Raw genomic sequence first — 15677 nt, forward strand, 5'->3', positions numbered from 1 at the left:
ACCCTCATTAATATCAGTGGGATTTGAGAAGAATCAATAAATGAGTTTTATTGAAATTAAATATTTAAATTTTTTTAATACTTTCCCTGTTTGTGTGAATCCTACTTCAAATCTTTCTGCTCCAATATTTTCTCTCTCCCTTTTGCCATGCTCTCTCTAATAGTAAAAAGCAGTGTTAATAATAATATGAAAAGCATTATAAAACTAAAGCCTTGAGAATATTGATTGGAAAAATGATTACGAAATTAAAAACTTAAGATTACCCTAACGAGTTGTCACCGGAAAAAACATGTGATTAAAAGATAAAAATAGTGATTCAAAAAGAAGCGCAAAGATAAATTACGAAAAACATGTGATTGAAAGATAAATTAAAAGTTAAAAATGTGATTCGAAAAGAAGCGCACCAACAATGTCTGTACCTATAATTAAACTGAAAACAATCTGGTTAACAGTTTTTTTTACCCAAAATTCAATTGAAAACAATCCTGTTAACGGTCCAGTTGAATATGAACGGTAAAAGTTGGCTACTTTTTTGTCATTCTATTTTTTGATAGAAGAGAACCAATTTTGCATGAGAGCACAGTTAAATATAGAGAAAGCTGAGAGAAAATAAGAGAGATGCTGCCGTTTGTCTCCCACTATCTCTCAGCCTTTAAATATTTAAAAAATTAAAAAATTAATAGAAACACATCTTTATCTTATCTTTCTCTCAACCTTCTTGACATTTAGTTTGCATGATGTGCAATCTTTTAAAATATTTATCTTATATGCATATATATATATATATTTTAAATAACATTAAATTGAATCTTCATATTATACCCTTTTCAAGCTAAAAATGCTTTTTGATGGAAAGAAAAATTATGAAATACAAAAGTTTGAAATATTTATTAATTATTCTTTCATGCATTACAGATATAAGACTCATAAAAATCTGGAACTTGTAAGAGATTTTCATTTACTTTATAATCCACAATAGGGAGTACCATTTGACTAAATAAAGCTTCTCCATTCACGTAGCAAAAAAAGTATATGAAATATATACGTTCATTGTCTGCTCAAACTATTTCATTTGTATGTAAGTTCTCAGATGGTTTCCAATTTTTGTTAGTTAAACAATGAATTTTCTCCGCTCATTTGGTCTATAAAAGAGCTTCTAAAGGGTGATTGGTATATTTGCATCAATTATATATACCGTGAGGCCAATTACGCTACAGACCACATGGTTAATCTCGCTATTTCTCTTTCGCTGAGTCTCCACTTGTTTTTGAGTCCTCCTAAAAGTGTTAAAACCTTTACTTGCTCATGATATGTATGGGGTAGCTTACCCGTTTAATTCCTTTTTGGCTCTTGATTGAGAGCCCCTTTGCATAAAAAATAAAAAGGAAAAAGAATAAATTTTTCTGACAAAACTTAATATACTTGTTGTGCTTGATTATTAACTCTGCACTTTAGTAAATGGTCAGAACTCGATATGATTGTACAGAGATTATCATTAGTTTTTCCATGATCTGAAAGTGTTAAGCCTTTGATTATTACCAAGTCCAAGTAGTTTATTATTAAAATTTTATTGGCCGAAACTACGTTGCCACATGGGTAAACATGCGCATTTAATTTTTATTATAAATCATTATGCATTTTATAATATGAAAAATTGATTAATGTGTTTTACATAAAAAATTCTTATTTTTTATTTACTTTTCCTAAAATGATTAATATTAAAAGATAACTAAAATTATTTACAATATAGAAACAAAATAATAAAATAAAATTATTACTCTTCTTTTTAATTACAAAAAATTAATAAGAAATATTTAAATTATTTTCAAATAGAGTAATTGCTTAGATTTATTTTTTTACCCTTCTTTAATTAAGTTAATGTAATATTTTAAATGAGTGCTAATGAGTATTTAAAATGGTGGGGTGGAATAAAAAAACTCAATTTAGTTAAGTGTGTAATTAAATTTACTCTTTTTATTTAAGGACAAAAATTCAACCAAAAATACAAAATCCTTGTTCAAATGAACAAAAATGATTTCATAAATTGATAAACTCATGATTTTACGAATTGATAAACTAACACTTTATTATTATTATTATTGTTATTATTATTATTATTATTATTATTATTAGTAAATTAATATATTTGTCTACATAATCAAATAATTGATAGTATGTTAAATAAGGGTCCAACTATATTACCCATGGTGTTTGGTACCCCATTTTTTGTCTTTTTCAAATCCACCTTTAGATTCAACCCAAAAGTTATACAATGGCTTAGATGCATTGTTAGGTTATTAACATTAAATGTCCCTATTGTTTATACAAAATTTATGTTTTATTACTACAAGAAAATAATAAAACATTAATTATATATAATATGAAATTAAATTCATCTTCATATTTTGTGCATTTCATCCATTTGAGATAGTAAAATCTCTTGCGTTAGAGAAAAAAAAGGTATAATATCTCTCACATGGGAGGAAATTGGCTGCCATTTTGTTAAATTAAAAAAACAATCGTATATATATTTATTGTCAATTATGTTAGTAAAAAAAATACAATGTTTAGCTATATATTAAATTAATTAGTTTATTAATTAATAAGAGAATTATTAATTTAAATAAATATTAACAAATGTAAGAATAAGTTATTTAATTGAAAACCTAGTTCAATAATCTAAAAAGAATTTAAAATATTATGGACTTACATGTTAAAATTTAACAACTTTTAATTTTTCGTATTTTGTATAAACAATAGGGACATTTAATGTTAATAACCTAACAAATGCATCTAAGCCGTTGTATAACTTTTGGGTTGAATCTAAAGGTGGATTTGAAAAAGACAAAAAATGAGGTACCAAACACCATGGGTAATATAGCTGGACCCAATTTTATTACCAAGTTCATTTGTCAGTAAGTGGTGATGACACTAGAGACAGAATTATTTAACAAGCACAAGTAACTTATAAATCTGTCTAATGCTTTCATTAAAATTGTGTGCATAATTGAATGGTAAAGATAGTTTTTGCCAGATTCTTGAAATAAAGGGTTCTCTGGCGTACATATTAATTCATAAATATGGATTTCCTGCCTTCGTCTTTTCCCGCTTCATAGACTTTGTAATATAGGATCTAAAAATATTTCACGGAGTTTCCACTACAACTGCCTACCTGGTAATTTGAGTTTCTGTAAACCAACTTAAAACTTGTAACAGAAATTGAAACTTCTAGTGTTTTTTTTTTGCCTTTTTCTTTTTTAAATTTATTTCATTTTATCGCAGGCAATGAGTTCTAAGTATTATCCACCACTCTTATTTTATAATTAAATATAACAAATCAATAATCGTGATGTAAATATGAATATGAAACAAACTTCTTAAGAAATTAATTATCTAATGCGAGCACTAGCCCTTGTCTCCCGTATCTCTCAAGTTAGGTTGAGGGTGTGGATTCAAATTCAAGCCTTCTATGAGGGCTTGATTTCTCCAAATTTTATAGGAATAGATATTTCCCATATATTTGTGCAATTAGATTTCTAAATTAATGTTTGGTGGATCTATGAATTGTTGAACAAAGTGTCTTGTTGATCAAATCATTTTGGAACAAAAAAGAAAATTAGTAGAATTTGAAATAATCCGAATGTAGAATTGTTAAACTTCAAATCAGCAAGAACTGATTCCTGTTCCCCAAGAACTACTCTTAACTCTTAAGTCTAATGACCTTTAAATGGCTACTAAAGAAACTATGCTTGATGATTTTGATCTGTGCAAAAAGAATAACTAATCAATCTAAGCAAAGAAATCACACACACTTGACATAAAAGGCTTATAATGGTTCGGCCATAAACTAACCTATATCCACGGTGAAGATCAAAGAGAGCTTTCCCTACTTTTGTCTTTACAAGATACAATATTGAAGATAAACTGTAAATGAACAGAATTAGTCAAAGATCAGATCCGATGGCTTAATATACATTTAGAAAACAATATTGAAAGATCCCGCAACTGTCAGCAGCAATTTTTGGGTTTTGTTAGCAACACCCATAATCTTCGCGCGCGTGTAACGGCTTTAACAGCCAATAGAACAAACCAAGGGACACGTGAAGGGCTTCGGTTGATTCCGTTAGGCAAAACGGCAATTAATAATGCCATAGAAGTAAGTAATACACGTGATACATCACGTGTACTACTTATTGTATCAACCGACATTTAAAAAAGGGTCGTACAGCTATCAGAACACTGAACCGACATGCCATACTGTTATGGATGACAAATCGTACTTTCCCTCGACTTGACACTTGTCACACTCTGCTATAATGACAGATTTGACCTTCATTCTCCAACTACATGAGGAAAACAGAGGCAGCAACACATGAACCTGCACCCATATTACAGCTGAAGTGGTACACAAAAATTTATGCCTCATCTGGCTCTTTATTTATAATTAGTTTAGTTATCCTTTTTTTTAATTACTTTTAGTTTTATTAAAAATTTACTTAAAATTTTAATCCCCACCTAGGCTTATCTAGGCTTGCAAGCCTTTAGACCGATTTTTAGGGAAACTAAGGGCCCGTTTGAGGATTTCTTTTAGGAGGTTTAAAAATGATTTTGTAAATCTAAAGGTAATTTTAGTGTTTGGTAAAAAAAAAACAAATCAAAATTACTTTTGTGAAATCAGCTCCTCCCACAGCTGATTTTGAAAAGTAGGGAAAGAGTATCTTTTAAATTCTGATTTTGAAAATTAATTTTATCCTTTAATACAATTGTATAAATATCCTTAAAATTACTACCTAAACCCAAAATTATCCTTATTCAAATTGGAAACAAACTCAATATTTTAATAAAATTTTATTTTGATTCATCAATATAAATTTATTAATATCAATTTTTTGGTCGAATTATTATTAAATTTGTTTCACTAAATTATAACTTTAATTATCAATTGTTTAAAGATAAAAAATAAAAAATAAAAAATAAAATCAATATATTTTTAATTTTATTTTTAATAAAAATTATTATAATACACAATTAAAAATATTATATGTGCATATTTTTATAAGTAAATTTTATTGTATATTAAATACATTTTAGTGATTTATTTTCTCTCTACAGTTTAACAATCAAATTTATCAAGTGCTCATAATTATTTTCAAAACTCACAATACTTCTGAAAATAAAATTTATCAAATACTTAACTAATTCTCTTTAAAATTGATTATTTTTACAATACAGCTAATAGCAATTACTTTAAAAACTATAGCATTCCCAAACTGATTCTACAGCACAATTAATAATTATTATTTTAAAAATTACAGTATTCCCAAACTGGCCCTAAGGCTGTTACCAAGAACATGAGCTTCGGCTTAGGCTTAAAAGAGCGCAAGTTTGCAATTTGCCATCTTTAATTGACATGACATACTGTTTTGGCTAGTATATCATACTTTTCCTGTAAATATAACTAACTTGTCATATTTGTCTATAATTACAGATTTGGGCTTCATTCTTCAACAAATTAGGAACAACAGAGGCAGGAACACGCAAACTTGCACCCAGATTACAGCTGAAGTAGTACACAATAATTTACGCTTCGTCATCTAGCTCTTTATTTATAATTAGATTAGTTATCCTTTTTGATAATCGAAATGACCAAATTAATGTACTTGGCTCTGTTCTTGGACAGGTAATCGTCGACCATCTCAGCATATCTTGCAAATAAAAGGTCCATTATGCCCTTTCCGAAATGAAGTTCAAACATTGATTCCACTACGGCTCTTACCGTCTTAGCCACTCGCTGTCCTCTTGACAATGGCAGTAACGTTGTATTAGTGAGCTCTTCAACACCCCCATCCCAATCAATTTCAAAATGGCCGAGGCGATCAATGATGAATGAGCCTTCCTTTTGTATCGACATCTTTAGTTCTTCCGGACATGGAGCGTAATAAGGAGCATTGAATGAATCAAGCTTTTCCTCTTCAATCAAACGCTGCATGCCAAATATTATTTGTATTTTGTACAATGAAATTTTGGACATTTTAATTACACCACAACAGAAATGGCTTTTTGCAACAAAAAGATTTTGTTGCCTAAAGTGCCAATTTTGTTGCCATAGGTTATTGCTACAAAAACAAGCTTGTCGGCCCGGTCGTCGGCCTAGCACTGTCGCCCTCTATGTTTAACAACATATCAAAACATTTCTCGCCTCAAACTTCCTTTCGCAACAAAACAGATTTGTTGTGAAGGAGTCTTCAACTTGTTTAGAGAATAATTTGGCAACAAACATTTTTGTTGCGCTAAACAGTTTTACACAACAAAATTATTTTGTTTCTATATAGTTATTTACTACAAAACTAATTTGTTGCTAAGAAATAAAGTACATTTTATAAAAAAAACGTGTACCAACAAAGGTGTTTGTTAGCTAAGATCATTTTAGGCAACAAAACTACTTTGTTTCTTTATGTTGAAAATTTTACAAATTTGCAATAAATATTTAAATATTTTTAGAAACAAATCAATTTTGTCATTAAAAAATACTACAATTTTTTTTAATAATATCATGGTATAAAAGGAAGCAAACCAAGTTCGTTGGGAAAGATACCAATTTTTTCCCCCACCATGACAATAATAAACTAGAAATATATGTTGAGAAATCTAACAAAAAAATCATTAATGTCATTGAACTAATTTAAAAGTTAAAGGCCCATTCAGTATCCAAGCTATATATATATATATACAAAACTGACTTTAAGAATCACATATGATAGTCAAATACAAAAGTGGATTGTCATCTATCCCAAAAATGTAATGAGCAAAAATTATAAACGATCTCTAATTACAACTACTCCAAACTCCAAATACTTAAAGATATGACATGCACCAGCAGTAACCAAAAAGATCAAGTGATGACCAATTCAAAATACTAACAAGTTCAAGATACTCTAAGGACATCATTGAAATGAGTAATCATTGAGTAGCTGAATCTGTAAAGCGAAAAACGGATCCTTGAGAAGAAAAAAATTGCTGCATCATACCCTCAAATTGGGACAATCTGGACTCCAATTGATCAATAGTCTTCTTTTGTTCTTGAAGCTCAACATCTTGTGAATCCAATCTACTTTGTTGTGAAGATATAATACCATGCAATCTGTCAGCCTCAGAAGTATCAACACCATGGTTTGAAGTTGGGCGTGGTCCGTTGCCAAGTCCTCGAAAATAGCCTGATTTCTTTCCAAGTACTTCAATGCATATTTCCCTTTGAGTTAGTGGTTTTGCTTCTTGAGGATCTATTTGTTGCTGTTGTTGTATCTCTACCATTTGGTCCTATACATAAAGCTTTGTTAGTAAATGAAGGAAGAAAAAAAAGAATTTTATTAATTAAATAGTTGAAATTTAATCCATTGGTCACGGAATTAATTTGTATTAAGGTATAAATTGAAAAAAAAAAAGAAACTTGCTGTTATACTTATAAATCTAATTATTTGATATTTCAAATAATAAAGTTAATTAGAGCATGAAAGAAAAATTAAGAAAAAAAAACTCAATGAGTAAACTTTCATCAACAGTATGTAGGTGATAAGAAATAATAAAATTAAAAATTTTGTTTCCAACAAAGCATCTTACATGGTTTAAGTGTGCCACCTCATTCACCCAACCTTTTGTCTTGCTGAAATGAGTGACGCGAAATAATTCTATTTCACCATCAACCATGTCATCCTCAAGATAATTAACAAAAGGTCTTGATCCCCCACAATGGACATATGGGAGCTTAGCACGATTAGCTTTTTTTTTGGTAGATTGAGTCTACATTAAAAAAATATAACAGTGGAAAATAAGATACATATACAAGCATATTGACAACTAGTTGGACAATTTAAAGTTCATAATATGAATATCATTGGACCTGGAAACTTGCGGAATTGTAAATGTTATGACAAAGCCAAGCCCAATCATCTGGACATATGCCTGGATATGAATGCTTAAGTGCCTCTTCAAAGGATGGATAATCCAAGTAATGATCATACATCCAATGTCTCATATCACGATATCTCCCACCCATAATGTTATTCACACATCGACGAACATGTGGTAAGTTCAAATCAATCTCAAACTTTGACTGAATTTAGGAAAAAAAAGATATCTCAGTTTATAATTAAAAAAAATGACAGATGAAGAATATTAATAATCATAAGTACTTACTAATAGTCGATCAAACAAAACCTACCAATTAAACTCTTTAAATACCAAATTCTAGAGTTGTAACAACACCTTGCACAAACTCTTGGCTGGACATAACAGGTTGAGATTGGGGAATTGTAGATGCGACAACAATTTCTGCTCTTACACGTTTGGTAACTCTATGTCCAGGACCCATCTAGTAATTATTAAAAATATACATTAGAGTTTATTAATAATCAACATAAAAATAAATCAAGATAACTATAATTTTGTCAAAGAAATTATAACATGAAAGATCCTATTACTGGGCATAGATCCTACATTCATTTGACTATTGTCCACAAACTCGGGTTCTTCACCATGAAAAACCCATGAAAAATCCATTAACTTTAATTTAACAAATTAAAAATTGAAACAAAGACCCACTTAATAAATAATTAAAGCAAAACCCACTAAACAAAATCAAACTCAACAGGCCAATATATAAAATAAAACTAAATTTACTTGAAGAAATCGTTGTCTTGAGTGGTGCCTTCCTAGTACAACTCTTCAATGGCTTAAAGCTTGGGTAGAGAGAATGACTCCATGGCAGGGCAAAAGAAACAAGCGAAGAGTAAAGTGGAAATATTCTAGAAGCAATATTTTAATTAAGAAAAAATTGGAGATGGAAACTTTACTTCGGTTAGCACGCGGTTTATTAAATAAAGGGCGCGGAAATAAAAAATTAAAAAGCCTCCCACAAAGTCATGTTTGCTTTTATATTATCTTTATATTTTCATTTATTAATTTAATATTTTTGTTAACCTTTGCGCAACAAAATTAATCTCGTTGCAAAAAACTCTGAGAGCACAAAACAAATTTTCTCGCTAATCATAACTTTTTGCAATATTTCATTTGTTGCAACTGATTCAAGTGTTTGTTGTGGAAAAACTTGAGCAACGAAACATATTTTGCCTTCATTAAGCTTGTTAGGCAACAAGAACACTTTTGTTGCCAAACATAACGTAGGGCAAGAAAATATTTTGTTGCCATATATTCTAATTTTCTTGCCTATTCCACATCATTAAGAAGAATAAAATCTGTTTAGCTATAGCGATAAAGACTAATTTTTGTTGCAAGATATGAATTTTAGCAATAAAGTAAGTTTTGTTGCAATAGAATTTGTAGCCAATACTCTATTTTCTTGTGGTGTTAATTAGGAGCATATATATATATATATATATAGAGAGAGAGAGAGAGAGAGAGAGAGAGAGAGAGAGAGAGAGAGAGAGAGAGAGAGAGGGCGGGGGGGCGCAGGAGATAAACACTTGGAACAAATTAATTATTGTTAGTACCTCAGTAACCAAGCTCATTAGTGCTTGCGCTAAGAGCTCCCACTGGTAGCAACTTTCTTCAGTGGTAGGATCAATAGATCTCCTGCCCATTAACGATAAGACCATGCGGCCTCCAGCAATCATTTCTGCTGCTCGTGATTTCAGAAATATCAAAAAATTATTTTGGAATTGCAACGAGTATGCATCCAACACGCACTGTGGGCTACTCTTTGATATGTAGATTTTTCCCTTATTCAAAGCCCCTGGGGTAGCATTGCTCTCCAGAGCAGGTGGTACCTGTACATATTTTTTCCTTCAGATTACTTTCATTAATCGTTCAGATAAAAGTACAATCTAGTTCTTACATACTTTTCGAATCTTGATTTCACCACAAAATCTAACTAGTTTTTCTTTCAGCTTTTTCGTAGCCACAGTTTTCGCCTACCATGCACTGAAGTTCTTTCTTAACAATTATTTTTTCTCACCTCACATTTCGATTATTATTATTTTATTACCAAGCTTTTAAAAATAATGTAATTTTTAACAAAAAAATTATGATAAAAGTTTATTTTACCCTAATCTGTATAAGTACAAATAAAATAAAAAATTAAAAAATTAATTATAGTAAAAGAGATAGTACTTTTATGAATTGATTATCTTGTAAATTTAAAATAATTAAGCGATAAAATTGTAAGTATTATAATACTTTCAGCTTAATGTATTAAAGTTTCTAAATTACTCACGTGACGTTAGCAATTTCTTAATTGAGTCAATTGTTTGGTGGTAAAATGATAAAAATTAAAATAATAAATAAGAAAATGTAATTATTAGAAAACTTTGGTAATAGAATAATTTGTTAGAAAAAATTATGTGGTAAAATGATAATATCCTAAAATATTTATTAAAAAAACAAATAAATGCTTTGAGCAGGACGCGTTTCATACGTTATCCATTCTTTAGGGAAGATTTCTGTTTTGGTACCAACATAAGATAAGAAATACTTGAGCAACTGATCAGCATGACCTTTCCAAAGGAGTTCCAAAAATTGGATAAATATAAATAAAATATGCCTATGTTCAAGGTTTCAGAGTCATTAAGCATGCAGTAGATGCAAGTTGAGTGAAAATTACTCTCCGCCAGGAGCGGTTTGTGTGTGCTTTGACTTGGAAATATAAAAACTGTTTAAGGAATCGCAGACACACATCTGTAGTATATGTCCCTTCACTATACATACTACAGTCAAGAAATAATGACCCGGGCGAGCCAGTGGATACAGTCAATAAATACTAACCTGGGAGAGCCAGTGGAGGCTTGAAGAAGAATGCACAAAGTGGAGACTCTTGTCAGGAAACAGTCTGTCATAAAAGGAACCAGCCACGCCCGATATGTAGCAACGTCCGAATCCAATACCCTTTTCTTGTTTTTGCTTCTTGAAGAACGCTGGCAATGACTCAAATATGGAGTTGAAGTCATTGCCAGGAAGATCATTCAAAGAAACCCTAAACTCCGGCGATGGACGACCCAGATTGCGACATTTTGCATGTATGATGTCGATTATCTCAGAGATCACAAGCAAGGAGTTGGGTCCAGATGAACAGCCCAAGTCCGCAATGCCAATGCTCTCTGGGAATGTTTCACATAAGATTCCTAGTATAGCTTCTTCAATCACCGGTTTCGCTGTTGTTATAATCTTGCCCTACATATATAATTAACTGAATCAGCTGTATATCCATGAAGAAATTAATTAAGAACAATACAGTAAGCACTGAAATGAAATTTGGTAACATGGAATTAACAAACCTGAACGGCGGAATTATTTGCATAGCTGTTTTCACCATCTCCTTTATTCATGTGTAGTACTTTCATTACTTCCATATTTTTTTCCCTTTTAATGTTCTCTCTATTTCTCAGCTGTACCGCCAATCAAGAATTGAGAATGAGAATGTGTATGTGATTACGCTCTATTTATAGTACGAGGATACAACAATCAATACTTTGGCTCTTATATATCAAGTGGCCCAGTGTAAGGAATTAGATATCCTGCTAAATCTTGTGGATATAATTAATGAGTAATGATATAATGGGCGATGGTGCTCACCTTATGGTGAGATAGTATCACATGGTACTTGTTGGTGCAAATTTTGTCCCAACTTATGATGGTGAGTTCATTCTTTGGGCTGATTTTTATGGGCCTTTGTATATACTCTTCTGAGTCCACTTCCTTAGGCAATCAAAAGGTCCTTATCCTGTGATACTCTACAAACACAAGAAAATTATCAAAGGGCCGGCTTTGCCGGCGTAAACCCTCCGACGGTCAAGTCAGTCATCGGACTTTTGGAAATATGAATTTAGAAAGAGAAAGATTAGAGGGAGAAAGTTAGCATTTTCCCCTTTTGAGTCTCTTTTTTTGTCTTACCTTTTGATGTGAATGAAAGACATATTTATCGACCAAACTGATTTGACTTGGGTCCTAGTTATTTTGATGACAAATGTCATTGTTCTTGTGACATTTGGCAACACTTGTCCTCTAGTACCCATGTGGATTGACACATGGATATACAAACTTGTCTACAAATTAGAGGAAGGAATGTTTTATCCTTAGGTTATTTTTACTAAGACCTTGGGATCATAAGAGCCTTCAAACTTAGGAGGTTCGTCCTAGGGTAAGAGCCTAGAACCTCAGCACGTTTTGGACTTTACATCCTTGCCACCTAGTTGATTTATCCTAGGTGATTTGTCTTAGGATAAGAATCTAGGATTTTGGCTCCTTTTGGGCTTTGAAACCTTGTTACTTAGGAGGATCATTCTAGGTCATTTGTCCACCACTTCGTGAGCTTAATTGAGAGGAAATATATTAGATGGGTCTTATTAGACTTATTTTATTTTTGGTCCAACAGTTGCCCCCCCAGTCTAAAATTTTTAAATAAATAAAAAATTTAGACTTTCTTATTATTATTTTTTAATATCTTTAGGAGGATTTTCTCCAAGAATTTCATCCTTAGGAGGAATTTTCCTTAAATTTTTTCCTTAGGAGGATTTCATCATAGGATGATTTTCTTTAAGGAAATTTTCCTTATATTTTATCCTTAGGAGGATTTCATCATAGGATGATTTTCTTTAAGGAAAATTTCCTTATATTTTATCCTTAGAAGGATTTTATCCTTAGAAGGATTTCATCCTAGGACGATTTTTTTTTTTTAAGAAAATTTTCCTTAGATTTTATCCTTAGGAGGATTTCATCCTAGGATGACTTTCCTTAAATTTTATCCTTAGGATGATTTCATCCTAGGATGATTTTCTTTAAGGAAAATTTCCTTAGATTTTATCCTTAGGAGGATTTCATCCTAGGATGATTTTCTTTAAGGAATGTTTCCTTAGATTTTATCCTTAGGAGGATTTCATCCTAGGATGACTTTCCTTAAATTTTATCCTTAGGATGATTTTCTTTAAGGAAATTTTCCTTATATTTTATCCTTAGGAGGATTTCATCCTAGGATGATTTTCTTTAAGGAAAGTTTCCTTAGATTTTATCCTTAGGAGGATTTCATCCTAGGATGACTTTTTCCATACTTGGATAATTTATTTCCATACTAGGATGATTTATTGATGATTCAAATTTCCATCCTAGGATGATTCTTTCCATACTTTGATAATTTATTTCCATCCTAGGATGATTTATTGATGATTCAATTTCCATCCTAGGAGGATTCCTTTCATCATTGGAAAATTTTATTTCCATCCTAGGATGATTTATTGATGATTCAAATTTCCATCCTAGGATGATTCTTTCCATACTTGGATAATTTATTTCCATCCTAGGATGATTTATTGATGATTCAATTTCCATCCTAGGAGGATTCCTTTCATCATTGGAAAATTTTATTTCTATCCTAGGATGATTTATTGATGATTCAAATTTCCATCCTAGGATGATTTATTGATGATTCAAATTTCCATCATAGGATGATTCTTTCCATACTTGGATAATTTATTTCCATCCTAGGATGATTTATTGATGATTCAAATTTCCATCCTAGGATGATTCTTTCCATACTTGGATAATTTATTTCCATCCTAGGATGATTTATTGATGATTCAAATTTCCATCCTAGGATGATTCTTTCCATACTTGAAAAATTTATTTCCATCCTAGGATGATTTTTGGAGATTCAAGCTATGTTAGGAGGATTTGATTCCTTCCTAAGAATATTTTATTTCTATCATTAATTGTCTTAATTGCAAATCCTCTTTAATTGGCTAAGATCATCTCTCTCTCCTATATAATGCCTCATTTCTCATTATCTCATGCAATAGTTTACAAGAGAAAAGAGAAGAGGTTAGAGATGTGAGAATTTTGAGTAATGAATTTGTAACTGTTTTATTTATTATGCAATGTACAATGCAGCTGACTTATATAGCTGATAAGATTTATCATACAGCTCAGCAACTCAGATTTACAATTACTAAAAACAAGTAATGCCTGTGTTATCTATTTAAATCTCAGCCGCTCATCTATAACTAGATTGTTACACACATAATGGTTGAGGAATCTCTGTGTAATTGTTCTGCCAACTTGGATATCTTTCTTCTTCACGTGTGTGTTGCATCACCTTACTTGTGTGAGCATCATTCTTGGTAATCAAGTAAGCTCCAGCTGGCACTCCCAAGTGAGCTGATCCAAGTTCAGCTTCATCCTCAAACTTAACATCCCTTCTCAAACTTAAGTCTCTAGGAGAGACTTTAAGTTTGTTTCTGAAGAAGCTAAACTTGGAATAAGTGAGTGGTTTAGTTAACACATCTGCAGTTTGATCATTGCTGGACACAAAAGCAATTTCGATCTCTTTCTTCTCAACTTTGTCTCTGATAAAATGAACATCTATCTCTATGTGTTTAGTCTTAGAATGGAGAACTGGATTTGTAGCAATTGCAGCTGCACTTGTACTGTCACTTAACAACAGAGGAGTACAGTTGAGTTTTAATCCCAATTCTTGCAGTAATGAACATATCCAAGTTACTTCTGCACTAGCTAATGCCATGGCTCTGTATTCAGATTCAGCTGAGGACTTAGATACCACACTTTGCTTCTTAGAACTCCAGCTAATCAAATTGTCACTCAAGAAAACACAATACCCACTGGTGGACCTTCTATCATCAGGGTCACTTCCCCAATCAGCATCTGAATATGCTACAAGATCAAAGGAGTCAGACTTCTTGAATGTCAAGCCATAGTCAATTGTTTCCTTTAGATACCTGAGTACTCGTTTGCAAGCTGACCAATGTGGCTGCAGAGGATTGGACATAAATTGACTTAACTTATTGACTGCATAAGCAATTTCAGGCCTGGTTAATACAGCATACTGCAGTCCTCCAATGGTTCTCCTGTATTGAGTTGAGTCAGCATGTATTTCCCCCATATTTTTGCTCAACTTCTCTGTAGTTGCTAGTGGAGTGTCTGAGCCATTACAGTTCTTTAAATCAAACTTAGTAAGTAGTTCCTTCAAATATTTTGATTGTGACAAAAACAGAGTATCTTCATTCCTTGTGACTTCAATGCCTAGAAAGAAGTTAAGCTGACCCAAATCTTTTAGAGCAAAAGCATTTCCCAGATTACAAATAAGCTGCTCTATTTCAACATTATTGCTTCCAGTGATTATGATATCATCCACATAAACTAGTAGGATGATCAGCTCATTTTCATTTTGTTTGAAGAACAGTGAAGTGTCTGATTTTGCTCGACAGAAATTCCATGATTCAAGTACTGATCTTAACTTATCAAACCAGGCTCTTGGTGCCTGTTTCAAACCATAGAGGGCCTTCTTTAGCTTACAAACATATCTTGGGTGATCTGTATCCACAAAGCCTTCAGGCTGAGGCATATAAACAGTTTCAGTTAACTCCCCATTTAGAAAGGCATTATTAATGTCAACTTGTCTCAACTTCCAGTTATTGATCACATCCATGCTTAGAACAATTCTTATTGTGGCTGCTTTCACCACAGGGCTGAAAGTCTCCTGATAATCTACACCTTCAGTTTGTAGGAAACCTTTTGCAACTAATCTGGCTTTGTATCTGTTTATTGTTCCATCTGAGTTTTGTTTTACTCTAAATATCCACTTGTTTCCCACAAGTTTCATATGTTGTTCTGGTGGAACCAAACACCAGGTCTAATTTCTAACCAAGGCACTGAACTCA

General features: G+C 31.7%; 2 protein-coding genes across 3 annotated transcripts; both read right to left on the minus strand.

The window, feature by feature from the left end:
• Positions 1 to 5617: 5617 nt before the first annotated feature.
• Positions 5618 to 11360, minus strand: LOC102613959 (probable jasmonic acid carboxyl methyltransferase 2). The gene is made up of 4 exons (XM_052435876.1): positions 11286 to 11360; positions 10777 to 11181; positions 9507 to 9782; positions 5618 to 5983 (listed from the first exon to the last, which is right to left on the minus strand). The coding sequence occupies exons 1-4, from the start codon at positions 11358 to 11360 to the stop codon at positions 5618 to 5620; spliced, it is 1122 nt and encodes a 373-aa protein (XP_052291836.1).
• Positions 6706 to 8855, minus strand: LOC127898666 (uncharacterized). Of its 2 annotated transcripts, none has more exons than XM_052439007.1 (5): positions 8677 to 8855; positions 8263 to 8368; positions 7898 to 8110; positions 7618 to 7797; positions 6706 to 7317 (listed from the first exon to the last, which is right to left on the minus strand). In XM_052439007.1, exons 3-5 carry the CDS (start codon positions 8051 to 8053, stop codon positions 6961 to 6963), a joined length of 693 nt encoding a protein of 230 aa, XP_052294967.1. In that variant the 5' UTR covers positions 8054 to 8110; positions 8263 to 8368; positions 8677 to 8855; the 3' UTR covers positions 6706 to 6960. The 2 variants fall into 2 exon arrangements, with proteins under 2 accessions (XP_052294967.1, XP_052294966.1); XM_052439006.1 differs by having other exon boundaries at positions 8219 to 8368.
• Positions 11361 to 15677: the final 4317 nt, after the last annotated feature.

Source organism: Citrus sinensis, chromosome 3, assembly GCF_022201045.2.
Source record: "Citrus sinensis cultivar Valencia sweet orange chromosome 3, DVS_A1.0, whole genome shotgun sequence".
In the NCBI taxonomy this organism is placed as follows: Eukaryota; Viridiplantae; Streptophyta; class Magnoliopsida; order Sapindales; family Rutaceae; genus Citrus; species Citrus sinensis.